This window comes from Phoenix dactylifera, chromosome 3 (genome assembly GCF_009389715.1).
Source record: "Phoenix dactylifera cultivar Barhee BC4 chromosome 3, palm_55x_up_171113_PBpolish2nd_filt_p, whole genome shotgun sequence".
NCBI classification, from domain to species: Eukaryota; Viridiplantae; Streptophyta; class Magnoliopsida; order Arecales; family Arecaceae; genus Phoenix; species Phoenix dactylifera.
The window spans coordinates 14,721,599-14,744,968 of record NC_052394.1 but is presented as its reverse complement, the minus strand read 5'-3'; the positions used below and the strand labels follow the sequence as shown (position 1 = coordinate 14,744,968).

General features: G+C 40.7%; 3 protein-coding genes across 3 annotated transcripts in view; all 3 read left to right on the top strand.

Annotated features, from left to right (window-relative positions):
• The first annotated feature begins 801 nt into the window (after nucleotides 1-801).
• LOC120110110 (phosphatidylinositol 4-phosphate 5-kinase 6-like) lies at nucleotides 802-1,827 on the top strand. Its single transcript, XM_039124047.1, has one exon. It carries the CDS (start codon nucleotides 817-819, stop codon nucleotides 1,825-1,827), a length of 1,011 nt encoding a protein of 336 aa, XP_038979975.1. The 5' UTR covers nucleotides 802-816.
• Nucleotides 1,828-2,766: 939 nt separating this feature from the next.
• Nucleotides 2,767-4,377, top strand: LOC120110249 (E3 ubiquitin-protein ligase RNF181-like). The gene is made up of 2 exons (XM_039124694.1): nucleotides 2,767-3,041; nucleotides 4,040-4,377. The coding sequence occupies exons 1-2, from the start codon at nucleotides 2,887-2,889 to the stop codon at nucleotides 4,224-4,226; spliced, it is 342 nt and encodes a 113-aa protein (XP_038980622.1). The 5' UTR covers nucleotides 2,767-2,886; the 3' UTR covers nucleotides 4,227-4,377.
• Nucleotides 4,378-5,349: 972 nt separating this feature from the next.
• Nucleotides 5,350-23,370, top strand: part of LOC120110109 (ABC transporter A family member 1-like) — a 32,003-nt gene continuing 13,982 nt past the window's right edge. The window contains exons 1-4 of the mRNA XM_039124046.1: nucleotides 5,350-5,907; nucleotides 5,989-6,173; nucleotides 7,729-7,783; nucleotides 20,072-20,143. Of these exons, the coding sequence (XP_038979974.1) occupies nucleotides 5,860-5,907; nucleotides 5,989-6,173; nucleotides 7,729-7,783; nucleotides 20,072-20,143 (360 nt within the window). The 5' untranslated portion in view covers nucleotides 5,350-5,859. The remainder of the gene's footprint in view (nucleotides 5,908-5,988; nucleotides 6,174-7,728; nucleotides 7,784-20,071; nucleotides 20,144-23,370) is intronic.

Sequence of the window (23,370 nt, the reverse complement as noted above, 5' to 3'; positions counted from 1 at the left end):
TGAGGCTAGCCACGGATGGATTGTAATGCTTATGATTAGATTTAAATGAATTTAAATTTTTAGTTTGCCGGATAAAAAAAAATTAAATAATAATTTTTGGCTAGCTATTTTGTCACCGGCTATTTTAATTATGAGTGGACACTGCCATCGTTCTTTCTTCATGGGAATTTGGATTATGGAATTCATCTCTCATTTCAGCTTTTTGGTGGGCCCGGCCTCTATTTCCACGGTGGACCAGGCAATTCCCCGGCATCCCGAGTATCAAGAGACATCTGGGATTCTCAAGATGCCCGTTATATAATTTAAACCTATGAAGCCTCGTTGTTCTCAGCGAACGCTACGACTCTGTGCCCCGCTGTCCACAACTCCACACCCATTATCCCTAAAATAAGAAGAGAATAACGCCTCGTATTTGTGTAAGAAGAGGAGGAGGAGGAGGAGGAAGAGGCCTGGGGCTAGAAAGAAGGGGATGTCTCCGTTGTTCCTCCCTCCAGGTGTTGGGTTTCCCATCCTTCGTCGGAGCCCCATCCGGAACCCAGCCCGAAAAAGATGGGGACTCATCAGAATCCCCTTCCTCCCTCGTTGCAATCTCCATCTGGAGAAAACAACATCTCGAACAAAAACAAAGCAAACGACAGGATCCAAAAGAAGAACACCAAATCTAAAGTACCTGGATATATCGATCCGCATTCTCCTCCTCCCCATTTGCCGGGCTCTCAGAAATGATACACCGAGCATTGGTGTTGGTGAAAGAAAGACGTTAAAAAATTGCACCGTTAAGCCGGAAGAAGGAGGAAGAAAAGAAGGGAGAGTAGAATGTTCAAAGATATCCAACGCATCAAGGCGTGGGAGTCCACCGTCCGGAGGACGCACCAGAAGCATCAGCCGTCGGCGCGGCGGCGCAGCCTCGTCCTCCCCCCCGTGTCGGCCTCCCCCACCGCCGCCGACGTCGACGACGCCGATGATCTCGATGACCCCACCCTCCACCACGCCGAGCGCCTCCTCCCCAACGGGGACTTCTACACCGGCCAGTGGCACAACAACCTCCCCCACGGCACCGGCAAGTACCTATGGACGGACGGCTGCATGTACGAAGGCGAATGGCGCCACGGCAAGACCATGGGGAAAGGCAAGTTCAGCTGGCCCTCCGGCGCCACCTACGAAGGCGAGTTCAAGTCCGGCTTCATGGATGGCTTCGGCACCTACACCGGCTCCCTTGGGGACACCTACCGCGGCTCCTGGTCCATGAATCTGAAGCACGGCCAGGGCAAGAAGTCCTACGCCAACGGCGACTACTACGACGGCGAGTGGCGCTCCGGCCTCCAGGACGGCCACGGTCGCTATACTTGGAAGAATGGCAACGAGTACGTCGGCGAGTGGCGCGCCGGCGTCATCCACGGCCGCGGCACCCTCGTCTGGGTCAACGGCAACCGCTACGACGGCGGGTGGGAGGACGGCTTCCCGAAAGGCAACGGAAGCTTCCGCTGGGCCGACGGCAGCCTCTACGTTGGGTACTGGAGTGAGGAGAACGACGGCATCCAGCAGAAGGGCGTTTACTACCCGTCGCCCGCCGCCACTTCGCCGACGGCTCGGGATCCTCATGCTGCGTTTGCGGCCGACCTCGGCGATTGCAAGGTTTGCCCGGGCGAGACGGTGTCGATTCTCCCGTCGCAGAAGACGCCGAACTGGTTGGGAATGGAGGAGAATTTCCTACAGAAGCAGGCCGTATGGAGGCAGTCCAAGTCGAACGACGGCCGGCCGAGAAGGCGGGCGTCGGCCGACACGGCCGGGACCGGTGAGACGCCCAAGAGGACTAATGGGCACTAGGGGTGCAAATGGGTCGGGTCGGGTCGGGTCCTAGGTGACCCCGATCCGACCCGGTTTTTTGTTCGGGTCCCAATTTTGGACCCGGACCCGACCCGGTTGAAGATCGGGTTGGGTCGGGTCGGGTCCGAGTCGGGTTCGGGTCGGGTCCGGGTCCAATTCGGGTCGGGTTCGGGTCCGATCGGATCCAATTTTTTTGTGCTTTTGGGAAAAAATTTGGGCAAATCTAATTTGGTCATATCATAATTATGAGGTGCTGGGTGACCCATGACTTGAAAGACTTTGCAATTGAGCTCCAGAACAGATGACCCATGACTTACTAACTAAGTCGGTCTACAAGCTAAATTTCATATCACACTATTTTTTATCTATATGACTGATTGGACGGAACTCGGTGTCTCCCAGCTCCCCTCTCACGAGGACAAAAAAAATCCCAAACCTTCTTCCAAAATCCAATTCCATTGCAGAAAACTGGCACATGACCCATATTCAGTTGCAGTGTTCCCTCACTTTCTCCCTTCAAAAGTTAAAAGAAACAAAAACCAAAAAACAGAAGGAAAAAAAAAAAAAAAGGCAGCTACCGAGACACCAGAGGTCTCAACAGTGTAATAGATCCAGAGAGAATCCTGACGGGCCGACGTTCCTTTGGATTCTGTGAACCTATGCTTGTTGCTATCCTCCCACACTGACCAACAGTACCACAACCCACGCCAAAAAAAAAAAAAGAAAAAGAAAAAGAAAAGACTTTCTTTTGCTTTTCCTCTCTCTCTCTTCGGGTCCATTCGGGTTGGGTCGGGTCCGTTTGGTAAACCCAGACCCGACCCAGAAAATGATTCGGGTCCAATTTTAGGACCCGACCCGGACCCGCGGGTCCTAAAATTCGGATCGGGTCGGGTCGGGTCACGGGTCGACCCGACCCATTTGCAGCCTTAAATTGGGCACAACAATAGCATCATCGGCGCTGCCGGCAGTTGGGAGGCGGATGGGGATTACAATTGTGATGCAGAGGAAGGTAGTGTGGCCAGGGGGAGAGGGGCGTCCAGCGACGGGGCTAATGACTTCATGGGAGGGCTTAGCCTGGAGGAAACGGAGTCGACGGGAACGGGGAGGTGGTTGCCAATAAAGTGGCCGCCACCGGAGGTGAAGAAGCAGGGGGAGACTATCTCCAAGGGGCACAAGAATTATGACCTCATGCTCAATCTCCAGCTTGGGATCAGGTATCCTGCTTTCTCTGCTGTAATCTCTGGCTTCTATGGAGGTTTTGGTTGTGGCCCCAGCAAATGATGCATGGAAAGAGAAATATAAATGCTCTGCTAACTAATTAACTCCTATTGATCTCTAGTTTTGTTTATATTGTGAAATTATCTTTTTGCAAAATGGTGGCTTACGCCACCAATTGTTTCATTAGGTATAAAATGATTGCATGGAAAAACAGGGTAGGGCCCCCTCAACACACCACAATGATGGATGACTTCATGGTTGCAGGCCTCATTCAGCCCTAAACCCACAAATAAGACACAGAAAATGAGACAGCTAAACAATATAGAACAAGACAGTCCTAGATAACACTTCTTCGTTTCATTGTGAATTTTTGAAAAATATGATATATCTTTACCATTTTCATATTTTTGTCATCCTTTCCTTTAGTCTGCATCTAGTTTTAGGTTATGTCTTTTTATAGACAACGACTGATTTTTTAGTTTGTGTGATCTGGGAAGAATGGATCTGACAGTTGTTCAAGTTATGAATCCACCAAACTGGAAAACAAAAATCATGTATCAAGAGTTGGATTATGGCTTTATAGACCCACTTTTTTACAACCATGGTAGAGTCTATGGTACTCGGATTCCATAGACTCCTATGTCCATGTCCATTCAGCAACAGATCCATGCATCCGGCAGCTACACTTGGATTCCTTTTTTTTTTTTTTTGAGAAAAACATTGGGACAGATCACCACACATTTTATAAGAGTAACGCTTGGAGTCTTATGTAAATGTGGATTGGTCTTCCATGTGATATTCTTCATGCACATAATGATTTTAAAAATATAAAAAGAATATAAACTTGCAATGTAGTGGGTAGTGGGAAGGTTCAGTAAGCATGCCATGCATTACTATACCTATCTGTCATGTTTAGTATTTGCAAAAATAATAGATTTTCCTCCCTTAAATTTCTTCTCTTTAACTGAGAACTCCTCTCATAATCTATGTTAAGAGTCCTTTCTTTTGGTGAGGATTTGGAGGTTGGGGTGGAGGTCACGGCGATGCCATGCTCCCACGAGTTCCATCGGACGTGCCTCGGCAAATGGTTGGAGAAGAGCCACCTCTGCCCTTTGTGCCGCTTTCCCTTGCCGACTGTGGGCTCACGAGTTCCTCATCGAGCGACTGGAGTTGGACAATAGACACGTATGTTGTTCATGATTCATGTTTGATTTGGTGCGTTGTGGGTGTAATTGATGCATCCTGCTTTGTATATTGAGTTTTGATACTGTAAAGATGTATTATTTTTCTCATTTAATTGATTGGAAATCAACATTATCTATACTGTGTCTATTCTGCTCTTCAATAGTGTTGAATTTTGATAATCTTGGACATGTTTGTTTATGATGCCCAATATTTATACTCTTTCTATTCTATTATTTACTTATAATTCATTGAAGTGATTAATATATATTAAATTCATGCCAAATTAGACGGCTCTATCGCCCCTGCCGGGAGTGTTATTTTGAAAATCAAGTGATAATTTCCATGGAAGAGATGCCTATCTTGCAAGAGATATATAGGTTCATCCCAGGCTCCTCCGTAGCTTTATAAATAGCGGCAAAGCCCTTGGTCATGTTCCTTTTCTTATAAATCTTTGAAGAAAAAAAGTAAAAGGTCAAATTTACTAGAACTTTAGAAAGAAACCGAGAGCGTTCATCCTTGCTAAGATATCATATATCTAACACTTATCCCGAGTTTCTAGGAAAATTACTATTTATCCATTGAAAAAAGTAAAAAAAGTTATTGTTATTGTACATTGAATTAATTAATTATTTTAAACTGTTCCTCAAATTGCTTATAAGTATGTCTTGGCAATGGATCTCGCATGAAGAGTTACGTGGGTCTTAATGTGTAAACTACCTGGGAGATGCTTTTGTATACATTTTTTTTTTATTCTTGATCCCTGTCAGTCCTTCTTCTAGTTCTGCACATGCTAAAACTGACTGCTCGGATGATTCTATAAGTTCTTTTACAATAAACTAACTTGTATCTCGACAAATGCTTGATTTCCTGGTGTACTTGCTTCAATTGTTTGTTGAATGATCCACTGTTCAAAATCAAACAGTGATTTATGAAAAAAAAAATTAGAGCTAATATATAGTTGATTCCACACCTCTTAGTTTGAATGCCCAAATTTCTGCATGTCCTTTTCTTGGGTCTACTAATTCCAATAAAAATTTCCCATTCCTTCTTTTCAAGCATCAGCCAAACACTCTTTATGACAAACTTCAGTTTAGAGATTAAGACATTATTGGTTGTTATGATTCTTAAAGTCTTTAGATGGCTAACATCTCCAGCAAGGGAGTTGCCTCCTACCATGCATATCTCTCCAGTCCATGTTCGCACTACTTCGAGAGTGTTGTCACGATAAGGAAAAAAGACTGTTAGCTGTTAGTAGTTATGTGCTTGTTGATTGTCAAGAGTATAGTCATTGTCATACATGTCCAAATATACATAAGTCAAGAAACGAGCATCATAACATGAACTGAAGATATTAATCGGTACTTCATAATTTTCCATCCTTTTCATTTCTTTAGTCCATTGCCTTTTCAGGTTACCAACCGGGAAACAACTAATGTACTCACGCTTAACAAACAATATTCAATTTCCATGCATTGGTATTGTGGAAAAAGAATAATGGTTATAATTAATCAACCATGACATTATGAAATTTTATGAAACAAACCTATATGTTTTCGTCACTAATTGGATTGAGATCAGGTGGGTTTGGCAGACAAAGTTGACACAATTGTAGGTGCACTTTCTGGGGGAATGAAGAGGAAATTATCCCTTTGTATTGCTCTTATTGGAAATAGCAAGGTGCGGTAAAGATAAAATAATTGCTTTCCATATTGTTCTTCATGTTACTTCATAAATGTAAAATTTGTTCTCATTTCACAGGTTATCATCCTTGATGAACCAACCAGTGGTATGGATCCATACTCAATGCGTTCAACATGGCAGTTGATAAAGAAGATCAAGAAGGGAAGGATAATATTATTGACAACACATTCCAAGGATGAAGTCAACGTTCTAGGTGATCGAATAGCTATCATGGCAAATGGTCATTTGAGATGCTGTGGAAGGTCTCACCTGTTCAAACTTTTGATGATTAATCAGCATATATATTTATATAATTGCAATAAGATATGCTCTTCATCTAATATTCTAATTATTATATAATTGATTTTTTTTTGGCCTTTCGGTAAATAAATTCATGGAATATTGACTTATGGGGAAGTTTTTTTATATATGTTTTTATTCTCCAATAGACATCTGACAGTTGCATCTAGGTTCAATTTCATCATGATTTCTTTTGTTTTGATAGTTGAAAAACCTCAAAAGATTGCTGATCCACATTATATGGAACTTACTATATCTCTGCCAGATATTTGTAATTTTGTATCTGTCAATGGGTACTCAAATTCTTACTGGAAGATTATGTAGTAAGTTACTGTCAACAACTTTATCAAGAACTACTAAGCTTTTCCTTTAAAGAAGATAGCGTTGAGGTATTATATTCAACCAGTTTGGTAGATACCTAGAATCTTGGAAAAAAATTAAAATGGAGATGGTCAGAAGCAGATGGTTTTGCTGGAGATTTTGTGCAAGGCTAAGGAAGAAGAACTAATGGATGGCTTTGATGAGGATGTTCTTGGTTGTACCCTGAGTTATTACAATATAGTGCATCCTAATTATCTACATCCGCTGTCTATTCATTCACCTCTTTATGCTTGAGATCAAAGAGAGATTAATGGATATAGAATAGTTAGGCTAAAGAAAAAGTGAACTCACTAAGACATACTTAATGTACTCTATAATAGATATTCTGTTATTTTTCTGGTTTGCCTGCACAAAGTTACTAGCATGACTGCACACTTAGTATGCTGGGACCTTGTTTCTTGGGGTTTAGACTGAGGTTCCTCTTCTTCCATTCATTTATACTGAGAGCCTGATCCTATTGTAGGCAAAGCATCTTCACATTGTTGTGGACCACCACGATCTAAGTAGTCTTTGAGTTACTCCTGTTTGTTTTGTCGATGATGTGTCATCCTATGCAGTATGCACCAATGTTTGCTTCCTCCATTGTATATGACCAGGCCATCATAGTAATACACATCCCAAAATCTTATTCTTAACCCAATTTACTTTAACTTATCCATTGGACTCTAATTTTAACTTTAGTATCTGAACTACATCTTCTCCTTAGCATCCTTATCATATTTTACTTACCATGTATTGTCCACTTCTTTATTTCTCAACATTGTGATCCATTCAGCATGAAAGGTCTAATTCCCTCAACTGTCCCATAGTTTTGCCTTCCCACCATATAGAGCCTATATTGAGTTATCCAGTGATACTAATTTCCATGGTGTATCTTTATCTTGGTTGTGTCCTTCCAACTTACTCTTATCCGTGTGTTGAATGTAGTTAATGTCTTTATTCTATAATTTGGTGGGTGTACCACCTTATGTGAACAAGGATCTAGGTCAAATCTTACTTTCAAGAGGTAATGCAAGCAATAACATTCAGAAATTTTAATACATAGCAATTACCAAGCTCCTTATATTCTACACAACATTTTTTTGGGTTTGTGCCTTTAACTACCTTCTTAGCTGTATAATTTCTTTTTCTTGGCAGCTCCCTTTACTTAAAGCATAAATACGGGGTTGGTTACACCCTTACAATGGTGAAGGTTTGTTTCTTAGTGTTCGTCCTTTCCTGTCTACCTAAAAATACGCTAGACAGATCGTTGTTAGAACCGACGAACAAAAGTTAAATTTAATTTACTCTTACCTGTGCTACCCGAAGAATAGTGGTTGTAAAAGGTCGATCCACAGGGAGGCGATTGGAGTTGCATAAAAATTAAAACGTTCACTCGGATTCAAAATCGATTTTTGAATGATTAAAGGAAAACATTATATCAGGGATGTTGAATGTTCTCTAATTGAAAATAAACAAAGGGAAGACAGAAAACTTTGCAATTGAAATTGGATGCAGATTAGGGGTCGATTTCTAAAGACAGAATATGAATTAAAATCGCCAGTCGAATAGCAAAGATTAATTTCAGAGTTATCTTAAAATTAAGAATTTCAAAATAAACTGCAAAGATTAAACTAAACCTAGAGCATGGATTGCCTAAAAGAAAATTAATATATTGTATATGAAGCAAACATTAAACTGAACCTAGAACACGGATTTCATAAAAGAAACTGATGGATTTCATGAAAAGGAAATTGATTACAAGAACATAAAATAAAAAAAATGAAATAAAAAGAACAAGTAACTCGGTTGAACAGTTAAAAAAAAAATAGCTTTTTTTTTTTTTTTTTCTTCCTTCTTCTCGGAAAACAGGGCTTCTCCTATGTTTTTGGACAAAAACAGAGCTTCTTCTTCCTCCTTGGACCAGCCGACAGAGAGCCCTTTCCTTTCCTCTGTTTCTTGGCCTCCACCCCAACCGAGCACACCCCTTTCCCTCTTCCTCCTTCTCCTCTTATAGCCGCGGAAGGGAGATGGCAGACGCGGTGAGGACGCGGGGAGGAGTCGATCTTGGCGTGATCCGGGCGCTGTGAGGAGCTGGATGCGGTGAGATGGACGGCTGCGAGGCGGAGGAGGAGCGATCTTGGCTGGGGCTTCCTTCTTCGGATGCTGGGATCTTCCGTGATTGCAGGGAGGAGCCGATCACGGTTTGGGGACGTGGACTTCCTTCTTCAGCCACGCGATGCCGCTGGGAGTTTGATGCGGAGGAAGGGCTGAAGCCGGAAGAGCTGAGATGCTACGATTGCGGAGGATCTTCTCTGCTTCGGCTGGGCTTGATCGTCGGGATCACACGCGGAGGAGGAAGGATGCTGGGGCTTCCTTCACGGGCGCGGGATCGCTGGAAGCTGAAGTGGAAGGTGGGGACGCTGGCTTCCTTCCTCGGGTGCTGCTGGCACAGATGCTTGGATGCGGAGGAGAAGATCACGGACGCGTGAGGGGAGTCGCTGATTTGGGAGGCTGTGAGCTTCCTTCTTTGGGCCATGAGGGGGATGCGAACGGCTTGAATCCGGAAGAGGGGAGGATGCTGGAATGGAAGGCGGGGACGCTGGCACGCAGTGGGAGAAACGCGGACGGCAGGGAGGAATGCTTCACTTGATCGACGGAGCTTGACGCTGATCGCGGGCGCTGTGATGCGAACGAAGCAGGGACTCGGGACCACTGGAGATGCGGGGACGGTGCTTGGATCACGCTGCAGTAGTCGGACGAGCATGGAAGGTTGGAGAGGCTGGGAGATACCAAGTTCCATTCAATTAGTCATATAGAAAAATAGTGTGATATGAAATTTGGCTTGTAGACGGGTCATCTATTCTGGCTGGGGGTCAAGTGCAATTCTTTCAAGTCATGGGTCACCCAGTACCTTATAGTTATGATATAGCCCATTTAGATTTGCCCAAAATTATTTTCCAAAAGCACAAAAGAAATGGACCCGATTCGGACCCAAACCCGACTCGGTTCCGAACCCGACTCGGATCCGATTTGAAGTCAAATTTGTACTCAATGTGTATTTTATCTCTAATTTATACTAATCTATGTTAAACCCAAATATAATATTAATCCAGTGAATTTATCATTATCGGTTAACAATAACACTAATTTTAGTAATATGTAGGTCGCACTTTTGTGCTCTCATCACAACCCCCAACTAGCTTATTGCTAGTCTCTAGCAATTCGGTGCGAAAATGATAAAATGAGAGAGCAAAAGTGTTATTTATTAACTATCCTAAGATAAATACTCACTTTCGTAGAGCATTACGATTGCACTTAGCACATGCAACAAGCCTTTAAACCCCTAGGTTACCCTAGTGGACGAGTGTTGTCTCGTGAGGGTTTGCAGTGAAGTTACCCACAAACTTCAATCCCAAAATAAAATTTATTTTATGAAATGAAAGTCTAATTTCAAGTACATAACTGATAAGAATTTCAAAAGCACACAAGGTTTTAATTACTAAGTAGCCCAAATTCTAGGTTAGTATGCAATTTAAGTTGAAGTCATTAAGTTTTCCGTTAGGGAGTTGTAAAACTTATTTATACTTGAGTGCTCAGTGAAGTTTGGACCATGCACAAGCTAAGGTTTTGGATCTCCAAAATATCGCTAATATTAGTAGTTTCCAAGAATTGGTCGGACAAGACCTATTTGCTGATTCAAAATCATCTTTTCTGCAGGATTTCGAGAGCTGTGGATGTTTACTTTAATACCTCATGGGCTTTATCTGTAATATTCCAGTTTACTCGAATTTTTACAACGACGGCTTTCACACTATTGTCTTTCTTAAGGTCAATATACATTTTTTTTTTGTTTTTCAGATTTTTTTTTTGTGTTTTTTTTTGTTTTTTTTTTGTTTTTGCATTAAAGGGAAATGATAATGTATATATTGTGCACTTTTACTCCTGTGATGATTCCTCCATGTAGCGAGCAATTAGTCGACAATTCTCACACCAGTTGGCATGAGGTGTCGGGCATCAAGACTCCCCTACGGACCTATGCTCGGGTTCCTCATCACAAGCCCGCTGGCCTTTGACAATAGGTAGCCCTTTTCGATGTACCTGACTAAATCCACCAATTAGTTTTTTTTTTTTTTTTTTTTGGATCAGAAAAAGATGGTTCATCAGGATTCGAGGTTGCTACCATATTCTCAACACAGTGTCGAACCTATACCTTAGAAAATGCAGGCCAGATGTGTTGTGAAATTCAAAGCACTAATTAGCTTACAACTCACTAAAAGGAACTTAATAAAAAGAACTCACTTTGCACTACTTCCAACTAGTCATTGGGCTCTTAGATTTTATATACCTTGTGTGTTCTAATTTTTTTTTTTTATTTTTTTAATTTCCAAATTTTTTTTTTAATAAAAATTCCAAATGCTTAAAAATACCCCCAAACTTAAATCTAACATTGTCCTCAATGTTAAAGAAAAATTAAAGCAGTAAGAGGACAGAGGAGAAGTTACCTGATATGGGTAGGTAAATTGAAAATTGGGGTAAAATTCCCCAAACCTGCATGTTAGTAATTTTTTTTTTTTTTATAGAAGATATTTATATGTTGGGTTGCCTTCCAAGAGCGCTAAGTTTTATGTCTTCAGCCAGACAATTATAATTCATTCATGATACACAGGGTCGGTCAGAAGTGTCTCCTCGACTTCTGGACTCAAATACTCAAGGTATGGTTTTAAACGATGTCCATTAACTTGAAATGACCTACCATCTTTAGTATTGCATATTACTACCGCACCATGCGGATGTACTTTCTCTACCGTGTATGGGCCAGTCCAGCAGGATTTAAGTTTTCCAGGGAATAGATGTAATCGAGAATCATATAAGAGAACTTTTTGTCCTTGGTAAAACTCTTTACGAGTAATCATTTTATCATGCATGACTTTCATACGATCCTTGTACTTCTTAACACACTCGTAAGCATCGTTCCTAATTTCTTCAAGCTCGTCAAGCTGAAGCTTTCTATGTTCTCCCGCCTTGTCGAGATCGAAATTTAAGCGTTTGATTGCCCAATAGGCCTCATGTTCTAACTCGACAGGTAAATGGCAAGCCTTGCCATAGACAATCCTGTATGGGGACATTCCAATTGGTGTTTTGTAGGCCGTACGATATGCCCACAATGCATCTGTTAACCTAAGGGACCAATCCTTTCGAGATGGATTGACAGTTTTCTCAAGGATGGTCTTGATTTCTCTGTTGGAAATCTCAACTTGTCCACTCGTTTGTGGATGATATGGTGTACCGACCTTATGGGTGATGTTGTACTTCCTAGCAAGGGCTTTAAAAATTCTATTGCAAAAATGTTTTCCCCCATCACTAATGATAGCACGAGGGGTGCCAAAGCGAGCGAAGACAGACTCCTTAAGAAACTTGATCACTACTTTGTGATCATTGGTCTTACACGCGATAGCCTCAATCCACTTAGATACATAGTCAACAGCTAGGAGTATGTACTGGTGCCCAAATGACATAGGAAAAGGACCCATAAAATTAATACCCCAAACATCAAAGATTTCTACAATTAAGATTGGGTTCAGGGGCATCTCATTTTTTCTTGAAATTTTTCCTAGTCTTTGACATCGGTCACATGATTTGCAATACTCGTGTGAGTCGTGAAATAGTGTGGGCCAATAGAATCCGCACTGCAAGACCTTTGCAGCCGTCTTTTTACCACTGAAATGACCACCACAAGCGTGGTCATGACAAAAGGAAAGGACATTCCTTTGATCGTGTTCAGGGATGCATCGTCTGATGATTTGATCAGGACAGTATTTGAACAGGTATGGTTCATCCCAAAAATACCATTTTACACGAGCTAGGAAGCGAAATTTCTCTTGTTTGGTCCAAGAGCTGGGCATTTGTTCAGTAACAAGGTAGTTGACTACATCAGCATACCATGGAACATTGGTATGGGAAATCATCATTAATTGTTCATCAGGGAAGGTCTCGGACACAGGCATGGATTCTCCAGATGATTCAACAATTAATCTGGACAAGTGGTCAGCTACAACATTTTCAGATCCCTTTTTATCTCGAATTTCGAGATCAAATTCCTGGAGCAATAGGATCCAACGAATGAGCCTTGCCTTAGCATTCTTCTTTGTGAGAAGGTACTTAAGGGCGGCATGATCGGAATAAACAAGAACCTTAGATCCTATCAGGTAGGGACGAAATTTATCTAGGGCAAAAACCACTGCCAACAACTCTTTTTCAGTGGTAGAATAGTTAAGTTGGGCGTCATTCAGAGTTTTGCTCGCATAATGAATCACATGGGGAAGCTTCTCTACTCGCTGACCTAAGACAGCACCTATGGCATAATCGGATGCATCACACATGATTTCAAAAGGACGACTCCAATCAGGACTCCTTATGATGGGTGCTGAAGTTAGTTCAGACTTTAGTCTTTCGAAAGCAGGTATACAAATTGGCGAAAAATTAAAAGTAGCATCTTTCGCCAACAAATCGCATAAGGGTTTCGACAATTTACTGAAATCCTTGATAAAGCGGCGGTAAAAACCCGCATGCCCTAAAAAGGATCTGACTTCCCTAACAGTTTTGGGAGGTGGCAATTTAGCAATTAATTCTACTTTGGCCTTATCCACCTCAATTCCCCTTTGTGACACAATGTGTCCTAAAACAATACCTGATTCTACCATGAAATAACACTTCTCCCAGTTAAGAACTAAGTTTTTCTGTTTACAGCGTTCTACAACAAGTGTCAAGTGGTGTAGGCATTCCTCAAAATTAGATCCAAATACAGAAAAATCATCCATGAAAACTTCTAAAAATTTCTCCACCATGTCGGAGAAAATACTCATCATACACCGTTGGAATGTAGCTGGTGCATTGCATAGCCCAAAAGGCATGCGACGATAGGCAAAAGTACTATAAGGACAGGTGAATGTGGTTTTCTCTTGATCCTCACGTGCGATAGGGACTTGGTTATATCCAGAATAACCATCGAGGAAACAGTAATGGGAGTGGCCAGCTAGCCGTTCTAGCATTTGATCGATGAAGGGTAGAGGAAAGTGGTCTTTCCTAGTCATGGCATTAAGCTTCCTATAGTCGATGCATACTCGCCATCCCGTCTGGACTCGAGTAGGGACTAACTCATTGTGATCATTTTTCACCACAGTGATGCCAGACTTTTTAGGTACGACTTGAACTGGGCTTACCCACTGACTATCAGAAATAGGATATATAATCCCTGCATCTAAAAGCTTGATGACCTCGGCTCGAACTACGTCCTTCATGATTGGATTAAGTCGCCTTTGTGGTTCTCTAGAAATTTTTGCATCTTCTTCTAGATGGATTTTATGTTGGACCACAGAAGGACTAATCCCCTTAATATCAGCTATAGACCAACCGATAGCTTCCTGATTCTTCCGAAGGATACTTAACAGCTTCTCTTCCTGTTCTTTAGTTAGATTCGATGCAATTATAACAGGTAAGGTCTTGTTTTCTCCAAGAAATGCATACTTCAAGTTTTCGGGAAGGTCTTTAAGTTCTAGTTGTGGAGGTTTGATATTGGATGACACTAGCTGAGATTCCGAAATAGGCAATGATTCAAACTTGGTGGCCCATCTGCTAGTATCCATCACTGGAATGGAATCTAACAATGCATTAACCTCTTGACTTGACACACAATCTTGACCAAAATTAGCCAAACATCTTTCTAATGGGTCAGAATAACTCGATTCTTCAAAAGAACTGCTAATTATATTCTCAATCATGTGAATTTCTTCCAAATCATCCATCTTAGTTGACTGACTACTACTATGAAAAACATTGAGCTGGACAGTCATGTTCCCAAAGGCTAGAGTCATTATTCCATTTCGGCAACTAATCACAGCATTTGAAGTGGCCAAAAATGGTCTACCTAGGATCACCGGGATGTGACTTTCTGGATTTTTTACTGGTTCAGTTTCAAGAACTACAAAATCCACAGGGTAGTAGAATTCATTAACTTTTACAATCACATCCTCTACAATTCCTTTGGGATACTTCACAGTCCTATCTGCTAATGACAAGGTAATGTTTGTGGGTTTTAATTCCCCCAAACCTAGTTCGGTGTAGACAGAATAGGGTAATAGGTTTACACTTGCTCCTAAGTCTAATAGGGCTCTCCGAATGATGGTTTCTCCTATTTTAATTTCAACAGTGGGGCAACCAGGGTCCTTGTATTTTGGGGCAATCTGCTGTTGAATAAGAAATGAGGCTTGTGCAGCCATCACAGCTTGCCTAGGAATACTGGTTTTCCTTTTTACCGTGGTTAGGTCTTTTAAAAATTTTGTATAGGAGGGGATCTGTCTGATGGCATCTAGGAAGGGTAAATTTATCTGGACATTTTTAAAGACTTCCATGATTTCATCGTACTGAGATTTTTTCTTTGAGTCTTGTAGTCTACTAGGAAAGGGAGTCTTAGGTGTGTAAGTTTCTATTGGTTTCTCCTTTATTCCTTGTGTTCCCTGTTCTTGTGTCTTTTTCTGGGTGGGGTTTGGCTCATGCTTTTCTTCTTTTTCTTGCACAGGAAGTTGGACCTTGTTGTCCACTTGCTTGCCAGACCGTAAGGTGGTAATTGCCTGGACTTCATGGGTAGGGTTTCCATTAGAATCAATATGAAACTGGCCTCTCGGCCCTTGATTCTGTTGCCTACTAGGGTTAGGCACTGGCTGACTGGGCAATTCACCTTTCTTCCTATCCCCTAGAGAGTTGGCTATTTGGCTCAGACTAACCTCAAGTTTTGCAATCGCTTGCGCATGGAATTGGTTAGTCTGGGTTTGAGCCATGTTGGTCTGTTGTTGTTGTTGGATGAAGTCTTGTTGCTGCTTCATCATGTTAGCCATCATGGCTTCCAATGATGTAGTTTGCTGAGGGATAGGGGCACTATAAGTAGGGATAGGTGGAGCCAATGATTGGTTTATTTGTGATGGACCTATCCTGGAAAAATTCTTCTGAAAACCTGGTGGACCACCTTGATGCTGAATAGGTTCATTTTGCTTGTATGAGAAATTTGGATGGAACCTATTATCAGGGTGGTAAACTGGGCTGAATGAATTGGGAGTGGGCTTCTTGAAGGCACTATATGAGTTTAGAGCATTTGCCTGCTCAGCCTTAATGTTGGATAAACTAGGACAGCACTCCACTAGATGCTCAGAACTATTACACAAGATACATAAATTATGTGGCTCGTGATCCACTTTCATTATGGGATTTAACTCTTTGTATGAACTCGAGCTTGTAGAAACAGTGAAAGCATCAAACTTCTTGCTTAAGTTGTTCATTCCAGTCACCAGATTGGACATGACATTTTTGAGTTCTGGGTCTGCCTTCATTTCATAATTACCTGGTTTTCTAGACCCGAACTCATCTCTATTTATTTCCTCACCATAGCTACTCCAATTTTGGGCATTCTCGGCTAAGTCAACAAGAAATTCATAGGCTTGATCCGGGGTTTGGTTCATGAACCTACCCTTGTGCATGGACTCGATCATGTTTCTATGTGCTGGAGGTAGTCCTTTGTAAAAGAAATGTACTAGATCAGCCTTGTCAAGCCCATGGTGCGAGCACTTGACCAAAAGATCATGGAATCTTTCCCAAAGTTGAGAAAATTCCTCCTCAGATTTTTCTCTAAAAGTTCTGATGGCATCCTTAATTTTTTCAGTCTTCACCATGGGATAGAACTTAGCCATGAACTTCCTAGATAGTTGTTCCCATGATGTGATGGAATTTGAAGCTAGGGAATACAGCCATGCAGCAGCACGATCCTCTAAAGTCATGGGAAATAACCTTAATTTAATACCCTCTTCATCTAAATTTTGATTTCTAAACGTTTGACAGATTGTCAAAAATTTGTTTAGATGAATGTAGGGTTGTTCACTCTCGAACCCATGAAACTTGGGTAACATGTTTATTGTTGCAGCCCGAATCTCGAATTGGGCTGCATTATTAATTGGTAATACTATGCAAGTAGGGGGACTAGCGGATGCGGGTGCAAACAATTCATTCAGGGTTCTAATATGTTCACCCATTATAGAGATCGACGGTTGGTTTACAGTTCGCAGGTTATGATGAAAAGTTTTGTCAATCTCAGGATCAAATGGGGTTAATTTATCCCTTAATGATCTTCTACCATGCATACATTATCAATAACTTAATTAGACTCGACTCCTAAACGAAATCCTAAAAGAGAAGAGAAGGGCTAGACACAGATGACCACAATCAACACCACATAACAATTTGACCCTATTAGTCTTAGAGCTAAGTGAGGTTTAGTAGCTTCTTAAATCTAGTTGCACAGAGACTTATCAGGTTAAAAAGTTCCTGAAATTCTCTCTAGATTAGACAGCTCCTAATCTCCCTTTCAGATTAAGCTTGAGCTTACCAGTTAAGTGATCCAGTAAACAGTGACCAGGAAAGTCCCGGGGTGTGCGGTGGTGCCAGAAGGGATACACCGATACCACAATACCCGTAACAGTTCTCACTGTTGTAAAACTTTCCTAGACATCACCAATTACTAAATCCTCACTGGAGTGGCTTTCAGCCGCTTCTTTCCAAGAGCCTAATTGAGCTCGAAAACCCTAAGGCCAACGTCTAATTTGATTTTAATTTAATTTGGCTTAGGATAAGTATGCAAGGTGGTGATTTTTGGGCTAAGAACAGGTAATGACTTCCCGACCTTATCTTTTTAATGGGTTTTGCCCTTAATTACTTTATGCAAATGCTTAATACTAAATGCAGCAAATAATCAATATTTTTTAAAGTTTATGCAATGTCATTAGGTTGTACTGATTAAATGAGCAAGCAATTTTTTTATTTTTATTTTTCTTATTTTTTTAATTTTATGTTGTTTTTTTTTAATTTTAATATAGGAATAACTTGAATGTAAACTAAAACTAATCCTTATGCGTCAGTCAATCTCCGAATGCCCGTTGAATAAGCTCTGGAGATTACTCCGTGAGGAGCCCCAATAGAGGTATGATCACCTCGGGGGATTGCACCCTATCAATTACTAGCAAAAATAATATATATTTTTTTTGTTTTTTTTTTAAATTTTTATTTTTTATTTACTTAACTTTTTTTTTTAAATTTTTTTTTTAATTTCAAATTTCGAATCACAGAATTCAAATTTTGAATTTAAATTTTTTGAATTTTTGAATTTTGGAAATTTTTCAATTTTTTTTACTTTTTTAGAAAACTTTAAATTTCGAATTTCAAATTTCAGAATAACTAATAAAAAAAAACTTATAATAACTAATAATAACTACAAAATTACTTAACTAAAAATAATCAAAATAAGAAAAATTAATAAAAATAAAAACTCACTACCGGAGTGCGTTCACTCCGGGTATCCAAAATCCAATTTGATCTTCGTGATCGTTCTTGCTTCTCGATTTGCCTCCCCGGCAACGGCGCCAAAATTCTGTTCGTCCTTTCCTGTCTACCTAAAAATACGCTAGACAGATCGTTGTTAGAACCGACGAACAAAAGTTAAATTTAATTTACTCTTACCTGTGCTACCCGAAGAATAGTGGTTGTAAGAGGTCGATCCACAGGGAGGCGATTGGAGTTGCATAAAAATTAAAACGTTCACTCGGATTCAAAATCGATTTTTGAATGATTAAAGAAAAACATTATATCAGGGATGTTGAATGTTCTCTAATTGAAAATAAACAAAGGGAAGACAGAAAACTTTGCAATTGAAATTGGATGCAGATTAGGGGTCGATTTCTAAAGACAGAATATGAATTAAAATCGCCAGTCGAATAGCAAAGATTAATTTCAGAGTTATCTTAAAATTAAGAATTTCAAAATAAACTGCAAAGATTAAACTAAACCTAGAGCATGGATTGCCTAAAAGAAAATTAATATATTGTATATGAAGCAAACATTAAACTGAACCTAGAACACGGATTTCATAAAAGAAACTGATGGATTTCATGAAAAGGAAATTGATTACAAGAACATAAAATAAAAAAAATGAAATAAAAAGAACAAGTAACTCGGTTGAACAGTTAAAAAAAAAATAGCTTTTTTTTTCTTCCTTCTTCTCGGAAAACAGGGCTTCTCCTCTATTTTTGGACAAAAACAGAGCTTCTTCTTCCTCCTTGGACCAGCCGACAGAGAGCCCTTTCCTTTCCTCTGTTTCTTGGCCTCCACCCCAGCCGAGCACACCCCTTTCCCTCTTCCTCCTTCTCCTCTTATAGCCGCGGAAGGGAGATGGCAGACGCGGTGAGGACGCGGGGAGGAGTCGATCTTGGCGTGATCCGGGCGCTGTGAGGAGCTGGATGCGGTGAGATGGACGGCTGCGAGGCGGAGGAGGAGCGATCTTGGCTGGGGCTTCCTTCTTCGGATGCTGGGATCTTCCGTGATTGCAGGGAGGAGCCGATCACGGTTTGGGGACGTGGACTTCCTTCTTCAGCCACGCGATGCCGCTGGGAGTTTGATGCGGAGGAAGGGCTGAAGCCGAAAGAGCTGAGATGCTACGATTGCGGAGGATCTTCTCTGCTTCGGCTGGGCTTGATCGTCGGGATCACACGCGGAGGAGGAAGGATGCTGGGGCTTCCTTCACGGGCGCGGGATCGCTGGAAGCTGAAGTGGAAGGTGGGGACGCTGGCTTCCTTCCTCGGGTGCTGCTGGCACAGATGCTTGGATGCGGAGGAGAAGATCACGGACGCGTGAGGGGAGTCGCTGATTTGGGAGGCTGTGAGCTTCCTTCTTTGGGCCATGAGGGGGATGCGAACGGCTTGAATCCGGAAGAGGGGAGGATGCTGGAATGGAAGGTGGGGACGCTGGCACGCGGTGGGAGAAACGCGGACGGCTGGGAGGAATGCTTCACTTGATCGACGGAGCTTGACGCTGATCGCGGGCGCTGTGATGCGAACGAAGTAGGGACTCGGGACCACTGGAGATGCGGGGACGGTGCTTGGATCACGCTGCAGTAGTCGGACGAGCATGGAAGGTTGGAGAGGCTGGGAGATACCAAGTTCCATTCAATTAGTCATATAGAAAAATAGTGTGATATGAAATTTGGCTTGTAGACAGGTCATCTATTCTGGCTGGAGGTCAAGTGCAATTCTTTCAAGTCATGGGTCACCCAGTACCTTATAGTTATGATATAGCCCATTTAGATTTGCCCAAAATTATTTTCCAAAAGCACAAAAGAAATGGACCCGATTCGGACCCAAACCCGACTCGGTTCCGAACCCGACTCGGATCCGATTTGAAGTCAAATTTGCACTCAATGTGCATTTTATCTCTAATTTATACTAATCTATGTTAAACCCAAATATAATATTAATCCAGTGAATTTATCATTATCGGTTAACAATAACACTAATTTTAGTATTATGTAGGTCGCACTTTTGTGCTCTCATCACTTAGCTTATCTTTCAGTTTTTTAATGTAAATTTAACTCTTGTTTACTATCTAATATTCATAATATTCTATTTAGGCTGCACATGGTGTCTCTGTGGCTGCGAACATTGTTCATCGTCATGTTTCAACTGCTACATGCTTATCTGATGTACTTCTCTTTCACTGATCTGTTTTTGGTCTTTAGCAGATATCTCTTGCCGATCTTCTTCTTGCTTTTACGAAATAACTATGGACATTAGGAGCATCTTGATTGAAACTGTTGTTTCCAACTTTCCATGATTCATAGAGTATCAATGATTTATTTCTTTTATTTGGATTGCTCTTGTTGTGGCCACATATTTATTTTAGAATGTAAAAAATTTGTTCCTAGTATGCTTTAGAATTATCCATGTTTCACTGTATGTGTTGTGAACAGAAATACGGATCACTATGTACATGCTCTTATGAAACTAAAATATCAATTAAATGACAGCATCCATGCAGTACTACAACTTTCTCTAATCTGACTGGTTCATGCATTATCTTTTGCCTAATTGATGACTTGAAACAACTGCATATTCTTTATCATAATGCTGCAGTTGTTTTGCATGGTTTATTGCCACTTGAAGTGTAACAGAATGTTGTATGTTTTTCGGACATGCTCTGGAGCTTTAGAAGATATTCAAAATCCAAATATTGAGTCTGAAGCTGCACTGATACTTTAAAATACTTAATTAAGTAATTCAGTTCTCTTTTTCAAGGAGAGTTGGTCAGAAATAGTGACAGCAGACACCGTAGGGAACCTCAAAATGCCACTGCTGATATCTGGAATCAACTGCAGCAAAAATATGAAATATGAATTTCGATCGTGTTCTGTTGTTTGCAAAGTAATGTTTGAGGATCACTCTTCATGAAAATAAAACAGGGTATGCCGTACCAGCCCGTACCGGCCACGGGCCGATACGAACCGATCCGGATAGGGACTGGTACCGGATCAGCGTGGGATCCGGTACTGGGAGCTTGTCATTGAAAAACTGGCCGGTACAACTGGCGTACCGGTACAGGACCGGTACGGACCGATACGGAACCGGTACGTACAGGTCCGAGCTGCTACCGGTACGCCAACCGGTACCGGTACAGTGGACCTTGTTCATAATAAATATCTAAGTGACACCCCTTTATAAACGTTTTGACAAGTGGTTTTTTCTAATCAATTGTGAACACTATCTGCGAACTGCTTAAAATAACTTTAACACGCCAAATAGTTGTGACTGATATTTGCAAGCTCACCTTTAACACTCATGATTGAAGGGCCCAAACATTGTTATCAAGATTGGGATTGAGTGATAAACCCTAAAGGGGGCTAGATTGGATGGGATCATAACTCCTAAGAGATTTTCGATTTCTTTCAGATTTTTTTTTAAATATAAGGAAATATGAGATATGAGTCAACTGTAAATAGATGAATGATGAATAGAAAGCCTTACATTTCAAAAAGTCTAGTTTCGACTAATATAGGCGCATGGCATGTCTTATGGAACAATACTTTGTTTGGTTATTCAAGAAATTTATATATTATCAATCAATTTAACAATAGTTTTACATAGAATGTTTTAGAAAAACAAGGATGAGACTTTAATGTGTGGCTGTAAAAATACAAAAAAAAATCTTTTTTTTTTATCAACTCTATGAGCTTCAATAATAGACTTTCTAATTTTACCACCCAAGAGTTATTGTTGGCAAATAGTTTGAGAGCCCCAAAGTTATGTTAATTACTGAAATCTGATCCATCCTTGATTTTAATTAGCATAATCAAGTTAGATCCTCTGATCCAAAGAGGATCATATAGTACGTCATATGGATCTAAATCTTGTGTTCCTACATTGATCCTGATCCAAGGATGGGATCGGATCATCTAGGGGCATTTTGGTCCAGATCGTAAGATCTGGATCATGAATTGTAAGATTTTAACAACAATGGGACCAAATAGAAAAGGATTCTTCAAACAAATTCTTCTCGTTGAGGCATCACATGAAAAGACTGAAACCCTGTTATACCACTTGATGCATTCATTTTCTTAATAATAATAACTTGATGAAAACAAGAAAACCTCTCTGGTTGCAGTTATTCATCTTGATGAAGCACCATTGGTCATGACAACCTTTTACCTTTAGCATCCTCTGCATAAAGGCATTGGTCCTGCATATCCTCTATTATGTGTTTGATAGGCTCTTAAGCAATAATAACTAATGTTGAAGCTGGTTCCTGTCAGTCCTTCTGAAGTTGCTTGAAGTCTTAAGTTATTGTGGCCTGAAGAGTTGATAGAGGGAACTGGTTAACCTGATCAAGCTTTTGAGCAATCTCCCTGTCCAGTTTGCTTCAAACTCAACCCTCCTTTGCAACTCTGGTTTGATAGTTGGCTTGTTAAGAAGAACTCCTGTAACCATGGCATACAAATTGAGGTCTATGATTTAAACTTTTCATTTTGATTGCATGTGACGGTTATGCACTAAGGACACTTGATGTCAAGATGACCACACCCAAAGCCCTTATCAATTGTATTTTGAGCAGAAACAGATGAAACAGAAAATGAGAAAGAGGTAAAAGATGGGATATTTACTTTAGACAGTTTGAAACCTTCAAAAACATTTAGAGTTTAGGTCAATTTTATTAAATCGATCAATTGAATATATGTTCTTTAGGCACTATAAATACATTGACTCCATGGATAATTGTCCTACAAGAATAAGGAAAATCAATATAGAAAAGATAGTCACAATTTCCAAAGCCACCGAGGACGAGAAAAATAGGAAGCATGAGGTAGCCAATTCCCATTGGATCTGGACTCCTTATACTAAAATAAATTCCCTAATTCGATTTAAGTCTTCTAACAATATGATAATTTAAAAAACCTAAAGAAAGGAACCAAAGAAGGAAAAGATGAGGAGCAAAGGGACTAGTTAGAGGGATGAAAGAGACCAAACCTGGCCAAGATGTTTCTTTGAAACAAAATAACTCCAAATTCTTCACAGAATCACAGTTCATCTTTCTAGATAGACCATTGACTCAAGACTTTCAAACATGATTTCAGAAAGCATTCTTAATCAATCTGCAGTTCTGCTACATCCAAAGTTTTTCAAATAACAACCAAATAAAAGGAAAGGAGAGATACATGAGTTATGACTCCTCTCATTTAATACTAGGAGATCAAAGTATCTCTTTTGCTGGACTATGTCTCAGTCATTAAGTATATCAAATGCTCCAATAATATTCCATGATGCTTGCAGCAGTTGAACTAGGTGCTCAAAAGAGCTCCAATATCGTATGTCATGTGAGATGTATTTGGGCACCATAGTTTGCAAAATGTAATTAAATAAGGCCTATCACTAAAGGAGG

Bases quoted from the DNA above. Each gene is read 5' to 3' on its own strand.
- LOC120110110 (XM_039124047.1), top strand. From the start codon at position 817: ATGTTCAAAGATATCCAACGCATCAAGGCGTGGGAGTCCACCGTCCGG.
- LOC120110249 (XM_039124694.1), top strand. From the start codon at position 2,887: ATGGGAGGGCTTAGCCTGGAGGAAACGGAGTCGACGGGAACGGGGAGG. The intron at 3,042-4,039 runs GTATCCTGCTTT...ATCTATGTTAAG, and splicing joins AATCTCCAGCTTGGGATCAG to AGTCCTTTCTTTTGGTGAGG.